Below are 26944 nucleotides of genomic sequence, written 5' to 3'. Positions count from 1 at the left end.
TAATTGCTTGATAAAGCTGAAAATTTGAAAAGATACTTCCTTTGTCATTTTATACTGATGTGTAATCTGTCATTTCTTGGCAACCGATAATTGTGTACGGACAGTATATACACAACATTCATTACAATCAATATTCCTTAATTGGAATACCCAACCTTCTGGTTTGGTTTAACCCCAAATCATCCCAACTCTGGACGTATTTTGGTTGTAAGTTCAGGCTGAGACACATGGCTGTTAGTAGAGCTAGCTAGCAAACCAAGGTGGTATACGAGCCCTGGTGAGAGGGTTGCATATATATTCATATGGATAGTAAACCCTTCATTCTGATTGACAACATAACTATTAGCAAAGTAAAATAATTCATCAAAAAGATTTAGAGCATAAGATTTTTTTAATAAGATAAACTTAATTGAATATCACATACTGATTTAAAGTATGATTTTCCAGGTGCGCACAAGTTTCAATTAAAGCGATCCAGGTTTATTTTATCATACAAGCCAAATGCATACAAGATGGTTGAAATACAATTGCTTGCTCGTCAAGACTCACAATCAAAATGACATTTTTAGGGTTTTGGGCCTAAAGCCCTTAATGTGGTACACATTCCCAACATTCAATGGAATCTGATATTTAAGGGAAAATATGTAAACACCAGAAACCACAGTAAAGCTGATTTAGTTGAAATTATATTGTTTAGATAGCAGAGTGTTGTTCTGTATCTGTTTATATTAGAAACTACTTGCACAAGTACTGGAGATGGAGTTTAATTCCCAATAGCAAGGGAGTTGGGAAACAATTTTTAAAAAATGAAAAATCCCATTACTTGGTTGGAACTAGCAAAATTTCTTCCTTAATGAGGGAATAAACTAAGTTTGTAAGACTTATGTTGTAAGAAAATGAACAAAAATAAAATTTGTTCCTCCCATCTCATAAATATATCCAACAAAGCAATTTCATACTTTTTGAAGATTTCACCTCTTTTTGTACATTGGCCTCACTTTCTGCTTCACAACGTTTGAAAACATATATTCCTTTCCTAAAACCAGATAGAGGTAATGTCCCAATGTCAATGTTGCTTTCGAGATGTTTGCTTTTTATTTCTTTTTCAGCTTGACTGCTTACACCTTCAAATAAATCTTGAGTCACTCTAAGACTTTGATTTTGGTTCCACAATTGGAAAAGCTATTTTAGCAATTTTCTTGTACTCTTGTGTGTTTTATGAGAACAAATAATCAAATAGGGGTCCTTCACACATGTATTTTCCAATTTCTTCTCCCTACTGTACTTTATTTTTGACTATATAGATAGATAGATAGATATTTATTTATTTCCATTTACTCCATCTCAGGTATGAAGAATAATGTCTTATTTCTCAGCATTTTATCTCTGTTGCATTGTTTTCTTCTCAAATCCCTTCCTTCCCAAGATAGCAAATATTTAAAATATTTATATTTCACATCTTTGTCTTTTCCTATTGTGGCTATTGTTCCTATTTTTATAGCAACAGTGAAAACTTGTATTTATTAAGTAGTTTTACCACAGCACATTTCACATGCTGCTTTCTACACATGAATATTAATCACTGCAAAATCACACTTTGCATATCAGACTTTTAAGAGTTACACTTTGCTTCATAACAATATATCTAAGAAGTGAGGGAGAGAGACAGTTATGTCTTACTGCTTTTACTTATCTGAAAAAAAACTTCTAACTGGCCCCAGAATGTTCTGATGCAGCAATAAACAAGCAGCCTTAAAAGAATATGGCAGAAGAACACTTCATTGCACTATTAGTGTGGTGGGACTGCACCACATCAAAAACAAATCAAGTGAAGCTTATTGTCATTTAACTACACACATGTATATAGCATATACACCGTAAATAGAATGAGACAAAGTTCCTTTGAACCAGAGTGTAAAACACATAGAATACATAATACATGAGAACTTATGAAGGCAAGGATAAAATCTAGGGATGAACCACACATAAATAACAAACTAAAGTGCATTCCTATTAAATATTATAAGGTATGGAGCAGGTTAACCAGTGGTACGTCAAATGCGATATGGCAGGGAATAGAGAAGCTCTACTGCTCCCTTACCAGACGGAGGTACAACTTGCCAGGATGCTCTCAATGGTGCTCCTGTAAAATGCAGTTAAGATGGCCAGAGGGAAGGGAATGGGGGCGGGGCAGTAGGGGCCTTGCTTGTCTCAACCTCTTCAGGAAGAGGAGGCACTGCTGTGCCTTTTCATTCAGGAGGTCATTCATGATGTGACCTCCTAGAAACTTGGTGCATTTAAATCTCTGTACAGAGGAACCATGTATTCAGAGGAGGATGGTTTGTCTGCACCTTCCTGAAGTCCATAATGATATGCTTTGTCTTCCCCACGTTCAGGGTTAGGTTGTTCTTCTTACACCAATCCTACCAGCTGCCGCACTGCCTCTCGATACTCCATCACTTCATTGACCTTAATAAGGCCACCCACTGCTGTGTCTCCCACAAACTCAATGGCACGGCTCGGGCTGGATCCTGTGACACAGTCATGCATCAGCAGTGTGAAAGTAGTGGGCTGAGCACACAGCCTTGGGGAGTGCCTGTGCTCAGCATAATGGGATTAGAGACATTGCTGCCCACATGGACTGATTGTGGCCTTATTGTAAAGAAGTCTAGTATCCAGCTGCACAGGGAGGTGTTCAGACCCAGTGAGGACAATTTCCCCACCACTTTCTGGGGTACGATGGTGTTGAATGCCATAATGAATTCTGGAAACTGTAGTCTGGTATATGAGACCCCATTTTCCAGATGGAATAGGACAGAGTGGAGGGGAGAGGTTATTGCATCAATAGCGGATTGATTTGAGCAATAAGCGAACTGGAAAGGCTCCAGTGTAGCCAGGAGAAAGGCTTTAATGTGCTCCAAAATTCAGTTGTGATTTAATTCCTCATTCAAAAATAAAACCTCCAGAAAACTGATTATGTTTCCAGATGGGCCTATGATGGGATTTGTTGGAAGTTTGTGAATTAACTGTAACAGGTGACACAGCAACTCATCCTGTGAGGGGTAGCCAAATGGAGATTGGAAACAACAATATGTTGGGGGAGGGGCGGTGGAGATTCAAAGGCTGGGAGACTGGCTGAGAAAGAATTCCAATGGTGTGGAGTTGAGGATGGGGTGGTGGTTGGGGGGTATTCACAGTTTGGGTCTTACAGATTGGAATGAAGAGCTGTCTGAAAATTAGGATTGTTTTTGAGGCCTGGTTTTCATATGTGAACTGAGGGAGGATTCGGGTGTCGTAAAGAATTTAAGCGTGTATTTTACTTACTGTGAGTTTTGTGTAGGTTTGCACCACATGATTAAAGTTGTCCCAGTATTGACCAAAGATGAATACTCCCTGAACAAAGTCCAGACTGTACTGCAATGCTCCTAAATGCGAGCAACATCCATTACAATTTCCTCATCAGGGTTTCAAGGATTTGATCATCACAAGTGTCTGTTTGAATTTTCTAAGTGACATGAATAATCCAGGAATGGTTACTATCATGCTTCACGGATGGAAAAACTGATTTTCACTTGTATTTGTTTAAACAGAAAGTGTTAACAAATTGAATTTCCAGGTTTGTGTACAATAGTGTATAACACTTTCTGCATAGCTTTGAGCTTCACAATTTCCCACTTTCACTGCGATGATGGTATAACCCAGAAAAAATAACAAAAGTACATATATTTCCTTTTAATTTATTCCTTGCTGATCTCCTGTCCAAAAATCACAACAGAAATACTAGCTTTGCATTTGTACTGGCAACCCAGACTGTAATTGAAGTTTTTGGTTTACTGGGTTTACAACCTAAAGCATTAACTCAGTTCCTCTACCTCTCCAAGATGCTGGCAAAGTTTTATATTCCTTTTTGTTTATTTTCTTTCAGATTTCAAGCATCTGGTGGGGGGGGGGGGGGGTAGTGTGTGTGTGTGTGTTAAAACTGCTCTTCAATTTTTATATTCAAGAAATTAAAAAAATCTAATAGCTGAACATTTAGTGGCCTAAATTTACATAGTTGAAGAGACAGGATCGCGTGGACTGGCAGAAGAGATGGTGAGCAGCAGCTCCTTCCTCTGGAGAGCTAGAGCCAGCTGCAACAGTCTCAAGATTATACTGTAAATTGTCTAGTTAAGGTCAGTGGTAGGTAAAATCTTTACTTTGAAGGTGTGCGATTCTATGGGCGCTCAGTCAAGGAGTATATTCTAGGCTGGGATCGTCGGAAAGAGTTTAAAGGTGGTTGACTTGAAGATTGGGTGCAGCCCTGAACGGGGGCTTAGCGCAGCTTCTTTCGGCTTCTCGACCTCTGTAACGATGGGCCAAGCATGTACTTTACACAGACACCAGGTGGCAGCAGAGACTATGCCCGCTTTGCAAAACAAAATCGGCAAGTTGCGAAAGGCGACAACAAAAAGTAACTTCATAATAACTTAAATGAACTTTTCGAACTACAGTCTTTAGTGAGTAAAACAGGAGAAAGGTGCTTAATATTGATTTAATGTCAAAAGCGCCTCGATGTGTCATCTGGCCGTTTCATTTTCTTCCCTTGATTTAAAAATCCACTCTGCCTTTGAATAGACGAAGAAACAAACATCTGCTGGAAAATGTGATTGAATTCGCACAGGACCCGGTGGGACCTTTTATTGCACCCTGAGCATGATGTGCGTTTAGCCTGGGTGCAATTAATTCGGAAATAATATCTTACACATTTCCATAACATACTTCACTCGAAAGGAATGAAGAAATGATCGCCTCCAGGGTTTAATACAGATAGGACGTGGGCAGTTCGGTCATTCTCAATAGATTGCAAAGCATTGCTGATGGAATCCTGAAGGCACTCTCAAACTGTTGATATTCAAGTGCATGGAGCGGATGTTTCTATATTTCCCCCAGATGAATTTGAAAATACCCCAGCGAATATCAGCAGATACCAGTCGGCAACCACGGTAATAATGAAATGCTGACCCGAATTTGGAACACGGGCTATCTTAGCTACAAACACCGCCCATTCAAAATGAACAAAAAAGTTTGGGCCATAGTTAAAACTATGAGAATCACAGTCCTCTCTCGTGCGACGTTGCATCGTCCTGTTAGTATGGAACAAATGGTTTATTTTTCTACCTGTGTCATCGTGGTTTATGTGCAAACCTCTCGCATTTTAAAACAATAAAGCAGATTGCACTCAGAACCGTGTAACCTGGCCGTCGACGTATGGTTCCCATGGGCTGTAGAAAAGTTTCGTATTCGGTGTTGCTTGATTGATGGGAACAGAGGCAATCCTTGTCTTAGATTACTCACGTTAATGCAGAAAGGCAGGGTCTAGTGAGAATTGTTTTCTAATCCATCAAAACATAAACTGAAGTTATATAAATACGCCTACATTTTTTTGTGTTAAACATAAGCATTCGGCAGTATCGAGGTACTGTACAGGGTAGCACGTAAAATGGCCAGTCTTTACTCCCGGACTGCGGCGCTAAATCAGACATGTATACATTTGTTTCTGTTTCTTACCTAGTGCTTGATCGACGGGTTCACACCGCGGAGCACAATGCACTATTGTGACAAGCAGGGCGTGCAAAACAAACGGGGCCAGGTTCATTTTTGCACCGTTTGTCTGCACAGATCTTTGATAACGCCGCTAGACGACTGGCTTCTATTATGTATGCGTGCAGCTTTGCGAAATAGGATCTGAAAAGCAACGTGCATGTTTTATAAGAAATACGGTGGGATATCATGTTACCGTATTGCCACGTGGAAGTCCAATTACAATGGTGACATTACAAGGGGAAAGCAGCCGATGGGAAAAGCTTGTAAAGTAATTGCAAACATTTGGGCTAAGTTTGCACTCACACTAACGTGTGAAAAACTCGTATGAATGATTATCTTATCCACGTGACATGTTTCATTTGAGGTTGAATCTTTTCCTCAAACGGCCGACGAGTGGTTAAATAAAATTCTGTGCGACACAATGTTTTCATGAAAATTTATTGTTGCTTCGGTTATCTGTCGTGAAGCATACACCATAAACACATCCAGTATCAATCACACGCCTCCGCTGATCTCTCACACTCCCACTCACCCTGAAACCTTGTCTAAATCAGCTTTGACTTTAAACATTCATTGCGGACTCCATTCAATTCCGATATTTGGTGGAGCTTCCCTGACCGATGAAAAAAAGTTACTTTTTTTTTGTTTTAGCTTTTGTTTTACCCTTTTGGCACAGGACCTGGACAAGTTAATGAACATTTTCTTCTTCAGGGAGTTTATTAATCCCACACCAGCTCTACAGAAAGCCTTAATGAAGCTTAAGTGATACAGTGCAAACAGTTGCAATTTACAACTCCCCTCCCCAATATACAAATACTTAAGCTTGATAATAATTTGCACAAAAACTGCGAAAATACAAATATTTACGGAAAAAGACAAAGAATTGACCATGTTACATTATTTCAATAAAATATTTATCATAAAAAGACGCTTGCCTTTGGCTCGAGTTTTCCTCATAACACTGGAATGATGAAAAAGTGCATGTCGTCTCGCGTGCTTCCGGGTGGCCAGATTTCACTCACAGTTGGTGAAAAGGTCACAGCCCGGCTGAGGGGGTTCTCATACTCTCTGTAGGCAGTAGTCGTTCTCGGTATCCAAGGAGCTGTTGTGTCCAGAAGAGGGGTACAAATCTCTTTTAAATATCCGGTTGACGATGTTGACGAGAGCCCTCTTGTACTGTTGGCGCAGGAGTGAGTAGACGAAGGGGTCGGCAGCTGCTTTGCAGTATGTGAGGCACTTAGTCAGAACTCCCCAGTGATAGTTCACAGACACAAACGACAGTAGCTCTATCAACCTGTGTGGGGGTCGGGGGTGGCAGAATCGTATAGATGCTATTAGTATTATTTCATTTTAATACCATGTAATTTACCTGTGGTCAAAACAGTGGCGAGTCGTTAAGTGCCCCTCTTCCCATTGCATAGACGTGACAGCAAAGAAACAGACCGTTCGGCCCACATACAATATTCTGCACAAATGTTCCCCCTGCCTACCTCTATCAAACAATCGCCATATAGATTTCTTAGCTGGGGGACTGGGTGCTTGTCTGGTCTGCACAAACACGTTTTGCTAGAGATAAACGCGTTCACAGTTTGGCAAGCTTTGATTCAAATGCAACATGTACAGACACGTAAAACTTGCAGCTGCGTGTGTGCTTTGTTTTCCTTTGATTTTAGGGGAGAGAGTGATGCCTGATGGTTCACTTGGACCCCGCTGGTGCATCTGCTGAGCTTGTCCCGCTGTGCCCCGCCCGGCGCAAAGAACCTGGCATTCGCCAACATCATTTTCAACTGTTTCACTCTGTGCACATTACACAGGCCTGTTTCATGTACTTCCGGCTCAGAGTTACCACTTTGGGCACAAGGCCTACCTAAATTATCAACTTGCATTTTGCTCATGGATCCCGCATCATAAAGAGCAGTCTGTGCTTTCTTTGATGACAAGTCTTTCAGAAAGAATGCCAAACAAGAGATAATCTGCAGATGCTGGAAATGGGGTAGGCAGTATCTATGGAAACGGGAAAACAGTCAGTTTTTTCGGGCAGAGACCCTGCATCAGGACTGGAAAAATGAGATGGGAAGTCAGGTTAAGCAGGTGGGGGAGGGGAGGAAGACGTACAAGGTAGCAGGTGATTGGTGAAACTGAGAGAAGGGGCGGGGTGAAGAGCTGGGAAGCTGATAGGTGAAAGAGGTAAAGGGCTGGAGAAGGGGGAATTGGACAGGAGAGAACAGAAGAAAGGTCAGTGAAGAGCACCAGAAGGAAGTGATGGGCAGATAAGGAGATAAGGTGAGAGAGGGACATTGGAATGGGGAATGGTGAAGGTGGGGGGCAATTACCGGAAGTTCAAGAAATCGATATTCATGCCATCAGGTTTGAGGCTACCGAGACGGAATATAAGGTGTTTCTCCTCCAGCCTGGGTGTGGCCTCTTCGCGGCACTAGAGGAGGCCATAGACAGACATGTCGGACTAGGATGGGATGTAGAATTGAATATGGTGGCCTCCAGGAGATCGCACTGTTTTCTGAGTGGGTGGGGGGAGATAGGTGCTCGGCAAAGCGGTCCCTCAATCTACTTCGGGTCTCACCGATATACAGGAAGTCATACCGGGAGCACCAGATACAGTAGATGACCCCAACAGACTCACAGATGAAGTGTCACCTCAATTGAAAGGACAGTTTGGGGCCCTGAATGGCAGTGAGGGAGGAGGTGTAGGGGCAGGCGTGGTATTTGTTCCACTTGCAAGGTAAAGTATCAGGTGTAAGAGATTGAGACATTTCCTCCAACTCCTTTAACGGTTTAAGAGATTTTTCCTCAGCATTCTGAATAGAAGGAAAGGGGCTGTACTTCCTGTGAAATTTCCCTGTTGTGGGCCATAACCCAAAACGAAGAATTCTAACCGAAAACTCGGGTAATTCAGGTATAAAGTTCCTCGGATGTTCTGCATTGGTTTAAAAGCACTGATGAGAAACTCTGCATCTCAACACTTTCACAAACACACTAACTCGCAAAACTGCTTCCAGGAAAAAAAACACTATGACGAGTTTCCGAGTAAAATCCGCCCATTCATTACCTTTTGATATATTTCTGATGTCTCATATCACGTTCAAGGGCCCCGACATGTGGCTATTAAATTCCGAAGTATCAAATTTATTAAGGAACCTACCAGTGTATTGGTATATGGCTTTATTCTTAAGCCAACCTTCTACTAACAATGAGCTTACAGTACATTTTCTGTGAGGTCTCCATTTTCAACCTTAATAAAACTATGAAAGTTTACCACTCAGTTACTATAGGCGTTTGTTAAGGCAGCAGAAAAGAGATCGGTGTACTAAAACACTGCACTCGTCCAGGGTTATGCTCACGGTTATATTTTGGAATGTGCAATTAAAACGTTAAATTTATAAAACCAGTACATTTCGAGCATAGTACTTGAATCGAAAGAAGGAACTTTTTATCCATTATTATTGCCTGACCAGATAAGTATTGTCATTATTATTATTAGGTTCTTTTTGGGGGTTTTTTCTGTCCAGTCAGATAACCACACACAATAAATAGCTTGCCTTCCCACTTGATGTTAAACTTTTATTCCCAGGCCTCCTCTCATTTTTATGTTATTTGTGGGATATTACCAGAGGACACATTGGCAACATCTCCCAAACGTCCCACCTCCCACTAACCCCATTCAACCAAAATGGCGTTGGACCACTTGCTACTAATCCCATCCATCCCAAGGTCCCCTGTCCACCCGGGGATCTACGTTGAAGTGGGGAGAAATACGACCTCCATTTAAAATCGGGCACCCTATGTTTCAATCTTGACGAAGGGTCTTGGCCTGAAACGTTGACAGCGCTTCTCCTTATAGATGCTGCCTGGCCTACTGTGTTCCACCAGCATTTTGTGTGTGTTGCTTGCATTTCCAGCATCTGCAGATTTCCTCGTGTGTACCCTATTTTTCAAGTCCTCGCATGGCTTTCCCCCTCATCGCCACTCATGACATGGCAACATTTAAGCCCTTTATTTTTAAGACTTCCAGTTGTGTTCCGAGGGAACTTACAATCACTCCAGAACTTTCAGTCACGCTTTCAATTGTCAGTATCTCCATAGAATTTCCTCACTAAACCTCTTTGCGTTCTTTTCCAACTTGAAAACAATCTTAAATCTTATTTTGATCATAAATGAATATATTATTCCTGATCCTATGAAACCCAGTATATTTTCGCTACTCTGACGAGTATAAAGAAAAGTATTTACATATAAGCAATTCTATAATGTCGTTTCCTCTTCTATATTAGTTTACTCTCCAATCGTTGTCAGCTTGGTGAGGTAGAGTGTAAGGTGCGAAGTGTTAATAATGCAAGTCCTGTGGATGTCTCATTTCATATTTTTCACTGAATTCAATGAGGTACATTTCCAAATCTCAGGTTGGAGCAAAACTCTCGTTCTTAGTTAAGGAAGTAGAAGTCTGCACAATAGAAACCCGAAAACTTGGCAGACTAGAATTGAGTAGGGTGATAGAGGAGGAGAGGCCAGTTTCCACCTCAGTAATGAAGATTTTCATGCGGAGAGAAGGGCTGTTTTGTAAATATTGTCATCGGCCCATGTCTGCATGGCACCAGAAACAGTTTTGCCATCTCCCTGTCTCTATTATTTCAACAAGGAAAATAGCCCCGTTCATTCAAAAACAGAGGCTCCACGTGCAAATAATGTTTACTTTTCTAAAGACCTGTCACCGTTTCATTGATAACACCTTTTATTGGGCGTTTAGAGCCATTGAGCTCTATAGCGCAGGAACAGAACCTTCTTTCGACGCATCGAGTCTGTGCGGAACCGCTATTCTGACCTAGTCCCATCGACCCGCACCCTGGACCACAGCTCTTCACACCCTTCCCATCCATCTACTTAATGGAGCCGTAGGGTACTACAGAAAACATTTTGTGAATACATGGAGTTTATGGAGAACACTTCCTAAATTCCAGAGAGGTAAAAATAGATTAGAGATTGCAGGCCTGGTAAAACTGCCCATGTTATTACTGTACTTCCGGGCGCTTCATTCTTAAACTGGCGTTTACGAGACTGAAACTGAATGTCGATATAAAGTGGACCACATAGTTTTGCCCTATCAATAGTACATCATCGTTCGACCAACAGCCGGTGCTTGTCACTAACGCCCTGTGTTTTATGTACAAGATCCCTTTCAATATTAGGAATTAAAGCCTAGTAATAAAACCAGTGGCCATATTCAAATGATCAATCCCCGACACACCCTATTTTAGTAGCAAAATAGTTTGATATTAATACGCGAAACTGCATTATAATTAGTGTTCAAGATTTTTACGTTTAATACACACTCTTAGAACAAGAAGCGATTGTGATATAATGAATTTTTACTAAGTGGTCTAACTAAGACTTGGCAAAGTTTTCATATCTCCTCAGACTCTAACTTTTCCCCTAAAGCTTAGAAGTGTGGGACTGCTTCTTTCCGCTGAACTCACATGATCAGTTTCGCATCAATTGAAGTGTGTGTGCCCGGGTGCTGGGTGGCGGTGGCGGTGGGCACAGCAGTGCGATGGTGAATCAAAATAGATCACGACGCACATCGATAACCAGTTCAGCCGTTTCCGGTCGGCTGTCACCACATGCTTGGTAGGATATAATGATCTATGGCGCAGTTTGAAGAGCACACTTGCTTGTGTAAAATATTGATGCAATCAATCTTTATGGATTCAGGGCGTCATCTCAAATACACGCGCATTATCACCTTATAGAAAAATGCCCAGCGCCTTCTGCCCATAAGAGGTAGCGGGAAATTTCTCCTTTAAGAGCCAACGCGGGTAAACTTGAAACGCACTCTTCTTTCCCAACCGCCCTTTCATCTCAATGTGAGCCAATAAACTCTAAACGTCGTATTTGTACCTTTCATAAAAATATGTAACATTCATCATATAATCACGCTGGATTTCTGTTGGTAGATTGCTGTTTGCGAATTGTTAGGGTGCGGATCGTTGAACAATTGATGCAATCCACGCTTGCTAGAGAGTCTACCGGCCAATGAATAATGGGTACTAACAGAACGAGAATAAGCCATTCAGTATTTCACCATTACGTTAGAGTAGCGAGGTGCTACCTTTGGTACCTCCAGAGTGAGAGCGTGAAGGGGGAGGGGGAGGATTGAACTGTTAACACCCAGAAGCAATGAGTTGCTCACCCACGCCTGGGACCCAATAGTACTGTCATGTGAAAAAGTATTGCACTTAAAGTGAATGGACTTTAAGTTGGTGGACACGTACAACTGTTAGCCCATCCATAGTTTGAGGAGCATCTGCGATTTCAACTTTTGATTCTGTTCTTTCAGTCGAAACTACCCCATGACTACCCTCTCCTAAACTATACCACAGTTAGCAGTGAAAACAAAACAGATATTTCATATTACAAGAGATCTTTCAATAAAATAGTGAAGGCTTCTGATTTTGATTTAAGATACTCTGTTAATTATTGGATCGTCGTTCCCTTAATGAAATACAAAATAAAGGCCAACTAATTTACTTGGCAAACCACCAAAACCCATGGAAGCTGGATGGTTGAGGTACCTTACCTGGTTATCACATAAGGAGCAAAACAGACGATAAACGACCCTATAAAAATGCTGATCTTCTTGGTTGCACGCTGTCTTCTGCTCTTTTGCTCCGCAATGCAACGCTGTTTAACACTGAAATGAGAAATCCGACACTTAATTCCATGGCGTAGCAATGAGGTTAGGTCTTATCAGCCAGGAATATAACTACTGAGTAAATGTTATCCGTGGAGAATGATTGAGTAGACTGGGGTACTCTGGTTTCAAAGAAGCTGGGCGAGACTTGGTTTACACGCATAAGATTAAGAGGGGACTGGAAAAATAGCAGAACACATTTCCCTTATACCGAGTGACCATGTATCGGGAGGCAGATATTTAAAGTAATTGATAAAAAGACTGTGAGATGCCGAGGGTTAAACTTACTGTTTGAAAGAACGCTTTCACCATATTTTACAAAAAGCTTCGGTGTCAACTTAAAGAGATCTGATTCAATGCTAGGCCATTGCATAGTGCCGGAAAGATGAATGGAATTAGGTTCTGCTCTTTACAGATTCACATATGATGGACCGAATGGCCTCCTTTGTCGCAGTTTTCCTACGATAGGCCTAGTTACTTAATTGATTAAAACAATCATTCCGACAAACATATAAATGAACTTATAATGATGTTATTATTTAACCAGTTACCTCTGCTGCACTAATATAACACGACTTTGTTTTCAAACAGGTCATTTTTGCAAAGTAACATTGCCCATATAATGACCTAGAGACCAACGTAAATGCTTCATGTTTTCCAAGTTTCTAATATTAAACTAATGGTTTCTAAAGCTAAACTTTGTAAAAAAAATAGAACGAGTAAATCATATTGATGTGCTGCTGGCTGTAAACTGCAATTAGCATACATGTTAATGATCAGTTCATACAAATGGCGTTCATATCACTCAGAATATGCTTAGTAATACTCACACCGTGCATTGGTATTCAATAGTTAGGATAGAAACAGAGTTGAAAACCTGTTGCAACAAACTTAAAACAAGACATTACCTGGGGTGGATATCCACCAGCAAAACCAAAGTCTGCATTGTGATAATGTCTATTCTTTTGCAATGAAATCGAGCGACCTTCAAAACCTTCAGGTATGTAAAGCACAGTATAACAAGGGAGAGCATAAAGCTGGTGAAGTGAAAGACGACGGTGAATATTGTGAATTGCCTTCGCCCCGTCTCTTCCTGTAGGTGCAAAGTACACGATGCGTAAATGTTATTGAAGCCGACCCAGGTGAAGAACATCGCGACGGCGGGGAAAGAGAGAGAATGGAGCCAAGTGTAGCTCATCATGAGTACGGCGTCCTTGTATCTCATCTTACTAACATAACTTAAGGGGAACACAATGGCAATCCACTTGTCTATGCTTAACGCTGCCATGCTCAGCATTGTGTTCGCGGCGAGAAAGGTCTCCAGAAACCCAACGGTCTGGCAGATGCAATCACCAAATGGCTGTTGTTTTCTGACAATCCCCAGTAATGTCGCTGGCATATTCAGAACCGTGAGAAGCAGATTGCAGAAAGACAAGTTAACTATAAATATACCCGGCACCTGCTTACGGATGTCGGAACTGTAGATGAAGCAGATCAACACCAACAAGTTAGAGAGCAAGGAGACTATCAGCACTACAACGATGAACAGCACCAAAAGTACGTCTGCCAAGTCCATCTCTTAAAGGGTGGCCTTATAGCAGTTGGTCAGAGCCCATCCTTTTGCATTGAGAAAGATTCAAAGGGAGCATCCGTCCTGCCGGTGAGAATCTTTTTTTTTGCTACCTATTTGCCTTGTTCTCAGCAGTCGCTCTCAGACGACACCCCTCCCAAAAAGAAAAATACCGAAAGTGGAGCTGTCCAACGTCCCGGAGCCGACGCGGAGAGAAGAATGGAAAGTTCAGAAGGTCTAGGTGGTGTTCGAATGAAGAAGCACGAACCTCGGATCTGGCACTACTCGCCCGAGCTGCCGGACGCCTCGAATGATGGCTTCGGAACTACAGGACCGACCGGCCCCTTTTTCCACAAATACTCCACCCCTCCCAACCCCCGCCCTCAGCTGTGCTTAACCTCGCAGACTGGCAACGCCGACCTCTCTCTTAAATAGACCCTGCTTGTCACCACCACAGAACCAGCTCCATCCCAACAACAGCGACCGAGTCATGCGCACAGGGAGCCCTGGCAGAAAGGAAGGCCACGCTGAATGGCGTTATAGGGAGAGAAAAGAGGCAGCGAGTGAGAGCCCCATGTCACCTGTCCAAGTGCAAACCACTGGAAGGAATCTTCCGAAGGCAGTGAACCGGTCACCACGGCGTTGTGTTGTTTCTATTTGCTGAAGTTTTTTTTTTATTTTAGCACCATCTCCAGCTATGCCCTCCTATAGATTTTGTAAATGGTTAAGTCCTCAGAGCAGGACGAGCTTCGCAGCCTGAGACCGCCGGGGAAGTACCGTGCTCTGCTGTTTAGCGTTCAGTTTGTGCGGACTGCAACTCAAGCGGAGTTCAGTCTCAAAGCCTCTTTTAAAAGTAAAAACCCAGAACTCGCAGCTCAGTCGAAGAGAAAGAAATACAAGCTTACAATGCCCACCTGCTTCTGTTGCCTCTGAAACTGGCTGAGAAAGATGAACACTAAACTGCTCTATAATTGAACGCAGTCTACATTCTCACAACAACCCCGGACATGTGTGGTACCACCTAATTGACTGTAACATGGTTGCTGCTTTAAAATATTTGAAAATAAACCACGGAGTGGCATTCCATATATCCGACTCCGGTTATTTATACACCCATGAAAATATTCTGCTTTGTATGACCGTACTCTGGGCAATATCGATTTCATTTGACTACATTGTTTCACTCTGGGATTAGCGGTCTCGTTTAGGGACCGTCGAGTGGCTGCTTACTCTGAAACCCAGAGGAAGGTCATATCAGAAAGTTTGGCTGTACCGGTTGATGCAAAAGTCTATCAGAACCATTTTATTGGGAGCAATTATTCCACCCCTCCCCCCCCCCATTCTTAAACTTCTATATTGTGGCATATATTTCTAAATAAATTAATGGTCAGATGGGAGAACCTTAAAATTTCTGTCTCCACTGGTAATTGGGCCAAGCTGGTCGATTAGTTTGTTGTTTAATGTGTGAAATGCAACATTGCCAAATGATCCAGAAGAAAGCGCAATTCAGTTGAAGTTTTAATGGGAAAAATAGAAATGCACGAATTTAATGAACAAATTAATTAAAATTGCTCTGAATTTCTGAAATAGTAAGTGAGCAATAAATATATCATAGCCAGCAAAACTATTTTTAGGTGAATGACCTTTTTTCATTTTTGCCACAGATGAGAGAGAAATTAAGGTGGAGTTATAGGGAACAAGTTCCTTAGCTGGGGTCTAAACACCTGAATGTATAGTGAAACGGAGTGGGTGGTATAACAAATGTGAATGTGGTTGAAATTGAAGGATCATAGAGAAAAGCTCCATATATACATGCATGCATGTATGTACAATACTTGCGTGACAAGGAAAATGTTTGGGTCAGTACATCTATAATGATCTAACTACTTATGTATTAATTTCTTATATTAAAATTTTTACCCTTAGCAAGCAATTTGTGTGCACATACAGTATGTTACTTTAATAATTTCTCGACACTCCATAATGTTTCCTTTTTCAGCTGTATTTATTTGCCTTATTTACGTGGTAACCAGAATTCAAGAGAAAAATGATAAAGATATAAATGTTGGATATGGATTAATTCTTAAGACATGGAATTAGCCTGCATTTAGACCCCCACTGCCATTTTCACAGTGGGAAGTTTCATGGTGTGCGAGTATCTTGCTGTTGACAGAACACTTCATTATATTAACTGATTCAGAGTCCAGGTGTCCAGTTTGCAGCCTATTATAATTGCATAGTTAACTGCAGGGGGTTGGGGGGGGGATGGTTCAGACACTGTAGTCATGGTTAACCAGTAGTGGAGGGTGTAAACACTTCGGGTGCCAGCTAAGCGGGTTACTTTGCCTTGTTTCATGTTGAGATTCCAGTGTGCTATTGGAGCTGAATCATTCAGCATCATCCCTCCACCACACATTTGTGTCTGACAGATGAAAGGTTAGAGAAGAGTCAGAGGTCTAATTACTCACTGAAAGATATCTAGCCTCTGACCTACTGTTGCAGTCACCGGACTTAACATGGTTGGCAATTTAGTTTATAATCCAAGTTGATTTCAAGGATTTTGATAGCTAGGGATTCAATGACAGTTTTGCTGTTGAATATCAATGTTCAAGGTTAATTCATTACCAAAGTATGTATGGTGTATACAATTCTGAGATTTATCTTCTTCATACAGCTATGAACCAAAGAAAATCATGGAACCATTAAAAGAAAAACATCAACTCCCTCATGCGCTAAAAATAAATTGTACAAATGGGAACAAGCACATCAAACCCCAAACACCCTTCATGCAAAACAAACAAATTGCAGAAACATCAAAAATAACCTGAAATCCGAAACACCCTTCATGCAAACTAACAAACAAATCATGCAAGCGGCAACAAGAACATCAAACCTGAACACCCCTTTGTGAAACAAAATACAAACAAATGGCAAAAACATTAACTTCCCCCACACAAAAAACAAGTTGTGCAAATAGCAACAAGAACATCAAACCCCAACCCCCATGTAAAAGAACAACCAAATTGCACAAATGGCAACAAGAAAGAATGGGCAAAAACACAGAATATAAAGCATAAAACTGTAGTCCAAGTGAACTACAGTCCAATCCATAAGTCATAGACCGAGAATTTCAGTATCATCCTCTGAAAGTATTGAAGGTAATGCAAGGGTAAATGATGGTTTTTATTGAAACATGTCATTATTTGGCTCTTGTGCGTTATGAATGTTACTTCCATGTCAATCATTTGACGCTTTGCTGCACATAGTCTACTTCATTTTGAGTTCTTATGAAAAGGAGTATAAAGCAATCAGCTCTGTTTGAAGGGTGCTTATTGATGAAGCCGCTGAAGACATTTGGGCCTTAGAGTTTTCATAAGAGATTTTGGTAACAATGCTCTGGGCTTCAGGTAATTGACTCCAAAACTACAATCACCATTGTCTGGTTCTGTGACCCTCTGACTTTATGATATAGTTCAATAAGTTTCCATATTGTTAGATAGATAGGCAAATTGTAACTTTACTTGAAATGTTTAGCTACAAATACGATTAACTCTGGAGCAAAACTCTTACATGCTGCAGCACTACATTAAGTGCAAATCACATATTACGGTTTATAATCATTAAAATCAGAAAATATTCAATGAAATCAATTAATATGTTTCCATCTCTTTACTGCCTATCATTTGTTCTCAAAATATTGAATGTTTATTGTACTTTATCTATTTTAAAATGTATATATCAAATTAACATGTTCATATCTAAAGTATTTTTAGAAATATGGTTGTCTATAAGAGGGCACTTTGCAGGAACGTTCTTGCATTAAATAGACCAACTGTTTGAAAATATAAAGTATTATTTCTCAAGAAAATTTGAAAACTTACATAATGATGTTTGAATCTAACAAATTGTTTCAAGCATTTCAATCAAAATGATTTTCAAAGGTCTTCTGGCTTTGTTGATAAACAATGTTATAATAGATACTGGCCTAGCGGGTGAAGTAGATGTTCAATTTGTCTATTATTTATTTCAGCCAGAATTTAAAAACAATAATTATTTACATAAATATTTGGATGTAGAATTTTAGCTACTAAGAAATATAATTTAATTTGCAGAAGCCAAACACAGTGTCAATTTCCTGAATTAGTTCTTGGCCAAAGTCTTCAGTAACTATTTCTAAAATCATCTACCATTGATACTGCTTCCACGTCCAGCACCAACAAGACAGCAGCTTTCTTTTCATGCAGTTTCATGCTGATGCATCTTGTGAAGTTTCTGATTATTAGAATAACACATGTCTCTTGTGTGCACATGCCTGCAGAAATGGATCCATTCTTTTCCAAAAATTATTTCTCAAATTATTTCTCCCTGTGTTTCACCAGAACTTTCAGTCATACGAGGTTGTTATTTTTGAGTGGCAGGTCCTTCTCATCTCCTCTCTAACCCAGCTTTTCACACACATACAGTCATGGGCACTTATGCAAGCCACCACAAACACGTACATACATGCAGTAGGCTCACGCAGAAGTGTGCAGGCTCATGAACATTACACAGATTTCCTTTCTATATTGTAGCTGACCTATGTAATTTCAATGCAACGATCATTAAAACTCAGGATTTCTCATACTCTTAAACATTAGTGCAGGGTCCAGTAAATTAATAATATCAAACTCCACAATATCTATCTCATGCTATCAGAGTCAATGCCAATACTGATAAATCTCAGAACGATGTTATAAAGCAGAAGTATAAACACAAGGAAGTCTGCAGATGTTGGAAATCCAAATCAATTCACATCAAATGCTGGAGGAACCCAACAGGTCAGGCTGCATTTATGGAAATGAATAAACAGTTAGCATTTTGGGCCAGGACCTTTCTTCAGGACTGAGAAAGAAGAGAGGGAAATAAAGAAGAGTCTCTGTCAGAAACATTGACTGTTTATTCATTTCCATAGATGCTGCCTGACCTGCTGAGTTTCTCCAGCATTTTGTGTTTGTTGCTTTATAAAGCAAAAGACTTGTCCTCATTCTAAACACCATGACTCCTTGTACTGCTGTGTTAACAAAGTCCAGGTACTTATCCTAAATCTAATAGATAATAATTGTTTTCTTGTGGATAAATAGATTATTTTTTCAGAAAAAAATACCTACAGAAAGCATAAGTAAACTATTTTAATAAAACTGAGGACAGGAATTAAGGCTTTCATTATGAAATCATCAAGATCGTTGACAGTATTACTAAAACATACATCTCAGAATACTGCAAAATGCTACCTTAATTTTAAATCATCACAAGTCAGTGACATCTGTGCTGCATTGTGTTGCATGAGATTGATACCAAAGAAAAGAACTTCAGCGAATGTGCAGCTGAGGCGAGTAGCAAGCAATAAAGAAGAACAGAAAGGTTAAAACAATTGAAAAAAACAGTGATTACAACTATTGCCACTACACGAGATATGGTATAATCAATCAAAACAATCAAAATATGTTCTTAAAAATACCTTTAGCCGCATATCTAGGCAAAAAAGTCACTGAAAATAAGAGTTGCACATAATTAGTCATTAAAAATGTATATTCACCCGATAGATTAATTAAATTTGTTGTTAGTATCTTGAGTTGCTGAGTGTGAAGAGATTGAAGGGGCATTTATTTCAGACCCTAGCAGCTGAGAGCATTTAACAAATAAAATCTCAGCAAACATCTGTTTCCAGCATTCCCAATGTGTCACAGTCTGAGTGTCTGCACTGTGGAGCAATTCTCAGCATGCAGTGGGTTCATTTTCAGCAGCTAAATTGTGATATTGTACGGGAAGTCTGACACTTTGCAGCAATAAAAATGTGTTTGTTTTTGTCATTCAAACAAACACAGGCATAAATTTCAGAACTTTTTCTAAGGCAAGTTTTAACAATAGAGCTTTTTAGTAAAATATATCATTTTACCTTTAACCGACCAATTCAGTTGATGAATGAGGAAAGAGATGGAAATTATAAGTAAAAATGGAAATGGAGCAGAAATAAGCAACTCAAATGATGGAAGCAGCAAGGGAAATAAACAGCAGTCTGGAGAAAACATGTTTCATACATGAGTGTGCAGGCTCATTGTTTCTTGATGCTTCATGAGAGACTTTGGAGAGCAGGTAGGAGGGAGGAATGACACAGCTTGCCCTTGGAAGCCAGGACTGCAGTTTAGACTGTTGCATTTGTGGCTCTGAGCATTATAGCGTGAATATCGATTTCTCCTTCCAGTAAAGTCATTTCCCCACCCTCCCCATCTATCCCCCACTCTGTCATTTTACCTCCTCTCACCTGTCTATTACTTCCCCCTGGGTCCCCTCTTCCTTCCCTTTCTCCTGTGGTCCACTCTCCCCTTCTATCAGATTCCTTCCTCTACAGCCCTTGACCTTTCCCACCCGCCTGGCTTCACCTATCACCTTCCAGCCTACTTCTATCCACTCACCCCACCTTTTTATTCTAACATCTTCCTCCTTCCTTTTCAGTCCTGATGAAGGGTCTCAGTCTGAAATTCTGACTATCTATTAATTCCCATGGATGCTGAGTTTGTCCAGCATTTTGCGTGTATGGCTTTGTATTTCCAGCTTCTGCAGACTTTCTCGTCTCCAACAACCTGCCTTTCAACTAATACCTTGGATTGCTAGGCCATGCCTCTGAGCAGCATGAATCTACTGCTCACCATGAGATTAACAATGATTATAACCACACACATGCGTGGAAATCTGCAGATGCTGGACATCCAGAGCAATGCACACAAAATGCTGGAGGAACCCAGCAGGTCAGGCAGCATGTTTCAGGCTGAGACCCTTCATCGGGACCACACTATTGACAAGCCGATCTATGCCCTTGATGGGGTCCGTCAGCTACCAATCTAGAGAGTGGCCCCAAAGGCCATGAACGTACAATTTAATGTAGGGTATCCTCAGCTTAGAGCAGGTTGCTGTCCACTTTCAAGGTCATCAAGTTAGGAGCCTTCCACGTGTTACTGCAACCACAGGACAGGCACAAGCATGCAAGTGACAATTGCACTGGGAATGCATGAGGGTGATTAACTGCTGTTCACCTCACTATAATCCTTGCTTTAGTATGATTATTTTATGTTGGTCAAGCAGAAGCTGCAATAATCAACACCACATGATGGAGATAAATTGAGTTTGGGGCATGGGGTTCTACAACCATGGCTGAATAAGTAGACCTGATGGCTGTTCCAAAAGTGGCTGTCTCTTTCCTTCTTTCTCCAGCCCTTTCTCATCCTCCTTACTTCTTCTGTCCATCAGCAACATACCATTTGTCTGGTTATATGATCTATATCTATGGTAGCATTGGCTTCTCAACAATCACTAGAAAATGATATCCTCCTAGATACAGCAAAATGATGAGCATCAGCCACCTTTAGCATTGTGCACCAGCTAGTCAAACCCCTTTTCATTGTGGTACTTCTCCATGTTGATACAATGTACCCTCAAAGTGTTACTTGCATTCTGCCCCATTGCGAAGCTCATCAACCCAACAAAGCTGAATTATCCTCTTGCTTCATTCTAGAGAAACTCTACCAGAATATTTAACTTCCTTTAAAGAATTTCAGTATCCCATTCACTAAGGTTTGAAATCTGGTCTCAACTGCACAGAAGTAAATAATGAAATGAGATTAATGCAAATCGATTCACTTGATGGGTTGCTAAGGTCCAGATTTAAAGAGAAAATATTTTTATTCAATTGGCTTGTTCATCAAATATCGTGCTTCACATGATCCAAACCACAAAATTCCACCATATCCTTTGTTCATGTCTCGACCATAAGACAATAAGGGATAGGAGCAGAATTGGGCCATTTGGCCCATCAAGCCTGCTCCACCATTTCATCATGGCTGATCCATTTTCCTTCTCAACCTGTTCTCCTACTTTTCTCCGTAACCTTTCATGCCCTGACTAATCAAGTACTTACCAAGTTCTGCCTTAAATACACCCAATGACCTGGTCTCCAAAGCCACCTATGGCAACCATTTCCACAGATTTACCAACCTTTGTCTAAAGGAAGTCCTTCTCATCTCTGTTCTAAATGGACACCCCTCTGTATCTTCTGGTCCTAGACTCCCCATTACAGGAAACATCCTCTCCACATCCACTCCATCATGGTTTCAATGAGATACCTGCTTCCCCACTGTTCATTCTTCTAAATTCCAGTGAGTACAGGGCTCAGAGGCACTCCTCATATGATAACCCTTTCATTTCTGAATCATTCTTGTGAACCTCCTCTGAATCCTCTCTAATGTCAGCACATCCTTTCTTAGATAAGGGGCCTTAAACTGCTCACAATTCTCAAGTGAGTCCTCACCAGTGCTTTATAAACCCCCACCAACAATATGCAGAGCAGTATACTTATTATTGAGGTGAACGGCGCAGGGCTACTCAGTCCTGGCCATCCATTTCTGGGCGGTTACCCCAGGTACCTGCCTCTTGCAACTCTGGGGTAACTACTTCTCTGCAGACCCTATCTATCACCTCCTCAGTTTCTCAGGTAAGCCAAAGGTCATTGATCTACAGCTCCATTTCCTAACATGTTCTCTGAGGAGCTGAGGCTCGGTGCACCTGATGCAAATGTGGTTATCCAGGAGGCTGGAGGTCTCCCAAAATTCCCACTTCTCACACAAAGAAAACAACATAGCCCCTGGATCTGTTCTCACTCTACTAACTGTGCCCTAACATACAAACAATGATGAAAAATTTTACCTTGTCCAAGCCTGTTTAGCAAAAGCCTTCCCACTCTGACACTGGTCCACTCCAACAATGGTCACACCCTTTGTCCAGGCCATATTTTTTATTTGCCTTTGCTAATGAATCATGATTTGATTGGGCCACTGGAAAAAGCTAAAAGCTTGTGAAGGCTTCTTTTTAGATCTCTCACTCTGACTTATGTATAGCCTTCTCTCTCGATTTGATTGGGCTGCCGGTAAAAAAGACTTGTCATAAAGCTGGAAATTTTTGAATGAGATATGCAACAAACAGATTCAAACATCCCTGACTCTGTTCAACTCAGCTGTTATTGGATTTCCTATGCAAGTCTTTTGTAATATCTAGATATGATAACAGAACCACTCCACAGCATCATAATTTCTATCCTCACAAGTAATCTGAAACTTTTCCTCTGTGTCCTATCTTTCCCTAAATCCCCTTTGCCCTTGTTCATGTGCTCGCTAAGATACTCTGGTATCTGGATTACTACAGTATTTGGCCATTTCCCTTTACAATACAAAAAGAGATCAGATTATCCCTCTGAGTTAATGCCAGCTCACAGACCACTAATATTCTCCATATCTTGTTCTCATCAGCTGCCCCCCAGATTCTAGCACTCAACTACATATTCAAGCCTATTTGCAATGATCAGTCAACCTACCATCCATCTAAGTTTAATAGTTTTTATCCTTGTTTTTAGATCCTTCTATGCTTTGCCTCCTCAGTTACAATATATCTCCTATGTAGCTATGCAACCTGAAAGATATCTTCACTCTTCTAACTTCATACTTCTGAGCATCTCTGATTTTAGACACTCCATATCAGTGGCTCCTAGTCTTCCTACTTTCTTGTCATCCTTTTAGGCATTTCTTAAAGCCTACTTACCTCTTTGTGTGGTGTGGTGTGGTGTGGTGTGGTGGAGGTTAAGTCCTTACAAAGGGAAGTATAGGGCATTCCTTCCCTCTGCTAATCTACAGGTCACCCTTGGGCAAGGTGTAGCACTGCTCAGCATCACATGAAGCCATGGGAACAGGAGGTGGATGGTTGAGTGAACAGCTGGTGCATATCGCAAGTCCTGGCAGACTATCGTTGAAGAGTATTGAGAAAGGCTGGGGTCATGTGTCTTGTAAAAACAATGCTCAGAAGAAAGCAACAGCAAATCACTTCTGTAGAAAAAATTGCTAAGAACAATCATGGTCATGAGATCATGGTATGATCTCAGGATGTAGTATGATTGCCTGCATCATACACCATGGCACATAATGATGATGATGATAATGATGTTCTACCTCTTGAACAAAGACCATAAAGTCAGCATGTGGGTTGGTCATAGAGTCATAGAAAAGTACAGCACAGAAACAGGTCCTTTGGCCCAACTAGTCCATGCCAAACCATTTAAATTGCACCACACCCATTGACCTGCTCTGGGACCACAGCCCTACCATTCATGTGCCTATCCAAACTTTTCTTCACTGTTGAAATCAAGCTCGCAAGCACCACTTGTGCTGGCAGCTCGATTCACACTCTCATGGTCTTCTGATTGAAGAAGTTTCCCCTCATATTCCCTTTAAACTTTTCACCTTACACCCTTAACCCATGACCTCCCAACCAATATCAGTGGAAAACCCCTGCTTGCATTTACTCAATCTATACCCCTCATGATTTTGCACACCTCTATCAAATCTCCTCTCAATCTTCTATATTCCAAAGAATGAAGTCCTAACCTATTCAATCTTTCCATAAAACCCAGGTCTTCTAGACCTGGCAACATCCTTGTAATTTTTTCTGTACTCTTTCAACCTTATTTACATCTTTCCTGTTGGGGGTGACCAAAACTGCATACAATACTCCAAATTAAACCTCACAATCTTATACAACTTGAACATAACATCTCATCTCCTGTACTCAATACTTTGATTTATGTAGGCCAATGTGCAAAAAACTTTCAATAAAATATGGATCTATATACCCAGATCCCTTTGTTCTACAGGATTTTTCAGCGCCCTACCTTTCACTGTGTCAGACCTACCCAGGTTGACCATACCGAAGTGTAAGACCTACTCTGGTTGGTCTAACCTTGCACTTGTCTGCATTAAATTCCATCTGCCATTTTTTAGCCCATTTTTCCAGTTGGCCCAGATCCTGCCACAAGTCTTACTTGTGTCCACTACACTCCCAGTCTTGTAGTCATCTGTAAATTTGCTGTTTCAGTTAACCACATTATTATCCATGTTTTGCTAAATTTTGTTTAACACTGCACCAAGTTTTCAATGAAGCAGTTTCTGATGTACTACTTTATTAATACCGTTTTACAAATGCAGATTACTGTTACAGAGTCATAATCGTAGAATTGTAGAGCATTGTAGAGCACTGCCTGTTGACAGTGCAGAGTCACAATACTGTAGAGCACAGATGCAAGCCCACTGGCCCACCACACCTGTGCTGACTGTCATGACTATCTGTACATATGGATACACAAATGTGTCTGAATTACTTCCATGTCCCTCCATACCTTGCTTATTTAAGTGTTTGACCTGGATAACTCTCAATCTTTTATGTAGTTCATGCCTCCACCACCTACTCTGACAACTCATTGCTGATACGAACTACTCTTTTCACCTCTAATCACCTCTAAACTGTTTCTCTCTCACCATAAATGCCTACCCTCTAGTTTTAAAGACTTATACCATGTGAGATAGATACTGGCTATCTGCCTTCTCATAACTTTATAAACCTCCATCAGCCTCCTTCACTCCAGGGAAAACAAATATATTCAATCTCTGCTTATAACTCAAGCTCTCCAATCCAGACAACATCCTTGTGAATCTTTTTGGTGTGCCATTATTGCTATTGCAATGTTTGCAACGACTATAGAGAATACTTAAACGAATTGGCTCCTCAGAAAGGTGTGAATGTTTAGGGCTGCTGGATAATCCAACTGGAAGAGTGGGCAAAGAGAGGAATAGGGAATTATACCACATGAGAAGACAAGATAAGGATGTGGGGGTGTGGGTTGCTGGGAATGAAGCAACAGTCTGTCATGACTTTTGTGCCTTAAATGATCCTCTACTTCCACTTCTACATTCAGATAATTAAATTTGTACAGGGCTGGTTTTCTGAATATGGCCATTCCTTGGACACATCATAGCAAATTAATGCTGTTGTGAATGTATAAAAATCTGACCTAAAATTTGTACTGCTGAAAAATAAGCCAGGTGGCATATTCTGCTGGCCTGCTGTCTATTGGATTAAAGACTAAGGCAACTCTGTATTGCTCAGCGTGATCTAAACTTTAAACTCAAGGCAAATATTCAAAGTTCAAAGTATATTTATTACCAAAGTACATATATGTCACCAAATACTTCCTTGAGATTCATTTTCATGCGGGTATTCATAGTAAATACATATAAACACAATAGAATCAGTGAAAACACACACAGAACAAAGATGGGCAAACACTAATGAACAAAGGATAACGAACTATGTAATTACAAAAAAAACAAAATGACAATAATAAATAAATAAGCAATAAATATTGAGAACATGAGTTGAAGAGTCCTTGAATGTAAATCCATAGGTATTGGGATTAATTTGTGTTGGGCTGAGTGAGGTTGCGTGAAGCTATCCCCCTCTAGTTCAAGACCCTGATGGTTGAGTGATAATAACTGTTCTTAAACTTGGTGGTGTAAGCCCTGAGGCTCCTGCACCTTCTTCCTGATGGCAGCAGTGGGAAGAGAACATGCTGGCAGTCCTTGAGAATGGATGCTGCCTCCTTGAAGATGTGCTGAATGGTGGGAGGGCTTTACTTGTGATGGACTGGGCTGTAGCCACTACTTTTTTTAGGCTTTACCAGTTAAGGTCATTGGAGTTTCTATACCAGGCTGTGTTGCAAACAGTCAGTATACTCTTCATTGTGCACCTGTAGAGGTTTGTCAATGATATACCGAATTTGTGCATGCTTCTAAGAAAGTAGAGGTACTGCCATGGCATTTACATGCTGGACCCAGGACAGATAATTTGAAATGATAACATTGAAGAATTTGCTGATCCTCTCCAGCCCTCATCCCCTGATGATGACTAGCTCATGTTCCTCTGTTTTCTTGTGTTCAATAATCAGCTCCTTGGTCTTGCTGACTTTGAGTAAGAGGTTGTTGCTGTGATACACTCAGCCAGGTTTTCAATCTCTCCACTATATGCTGATTTCTCGCCACATTTGATTTGGCCGGTAATGGCAGTGTTGGCAGAAAACTTAAATTCAGCATGGGTGCTATGCTTGGCTTCACAGTCATAAGTGTAAAGTGAGCAGAGCAGGGACTGAGCGCACAGCCTTGTGGTGCTCCTGTGCTGAT

The 26944-nt window shown here is 40.8% G+C and overlaps 2 protein-coding genes across 2 annotated transcripts in view; both read right to left on the bottom strand.

Moving 5' to 3' along the window:
- cpz (carboxypeptidase Z) overlaps positions 1-6633 on the bottom strand; it is a 75169-nt gene extending 68536 nt beyond the window's left edge. The window contains exons 1-2 of the mRNA XM_073043072.1: positions 6519-6633; positions 5548-5724 (exon numbers count right to left, since the gene is read on the bottom strand). Of these exons, the coding sequence (XP_072899173.1) occupies positions 5548-5635 (88 nt within the window). The 5' untranslated portion in view covers positions 5636-5724; positions 6519-6633. The remainder of the gene's footprint in view (positions 1-5547; positions 5725-6518) is intronic.
- A 9-nt stretch (positions 6634-6642) lies between these two features.
- On the bottom strand, positions 6643-14199 carry gpr78b (G protein-coupled receptor 78b). Its single transcript, XM_073043073.1, has 3 exons — positions 13195-14199; positions 12173-12286; positions 6643-6877 (listed from the first exon to the last, which is right to left on the bottom strand). Exons 1-3 carry the CDS (start codon positions 13860-13862, stop codon positions 6643-6645), a joined length of 1017 nt encoding a protein of 338 aa, XP_072899174.1. The 5' UTR covers positions 13863-14199.
- Between the last annotated feature and the right edge of the window lie 12745 nt (positions 14200-26944).

This window comes from Hemitrygon akajei, chromosome 4 (assembly GCF_048418815.1).
Source record: "Hemitrygon akajei chromosome 4, sHemAka1.3, whole genome shotgun sequence".
NCBI lineage: Eukaryota > Metazoa > Chordata > Chondrichthyes > Myliobatiformes > Dasyatidae > Hemitrygon > Hemitrygon akajei.
Note: the sequence above shows the minus strand (reverse complement) of the source record. Positions and strands in the feature narration are given on the sequence as shown.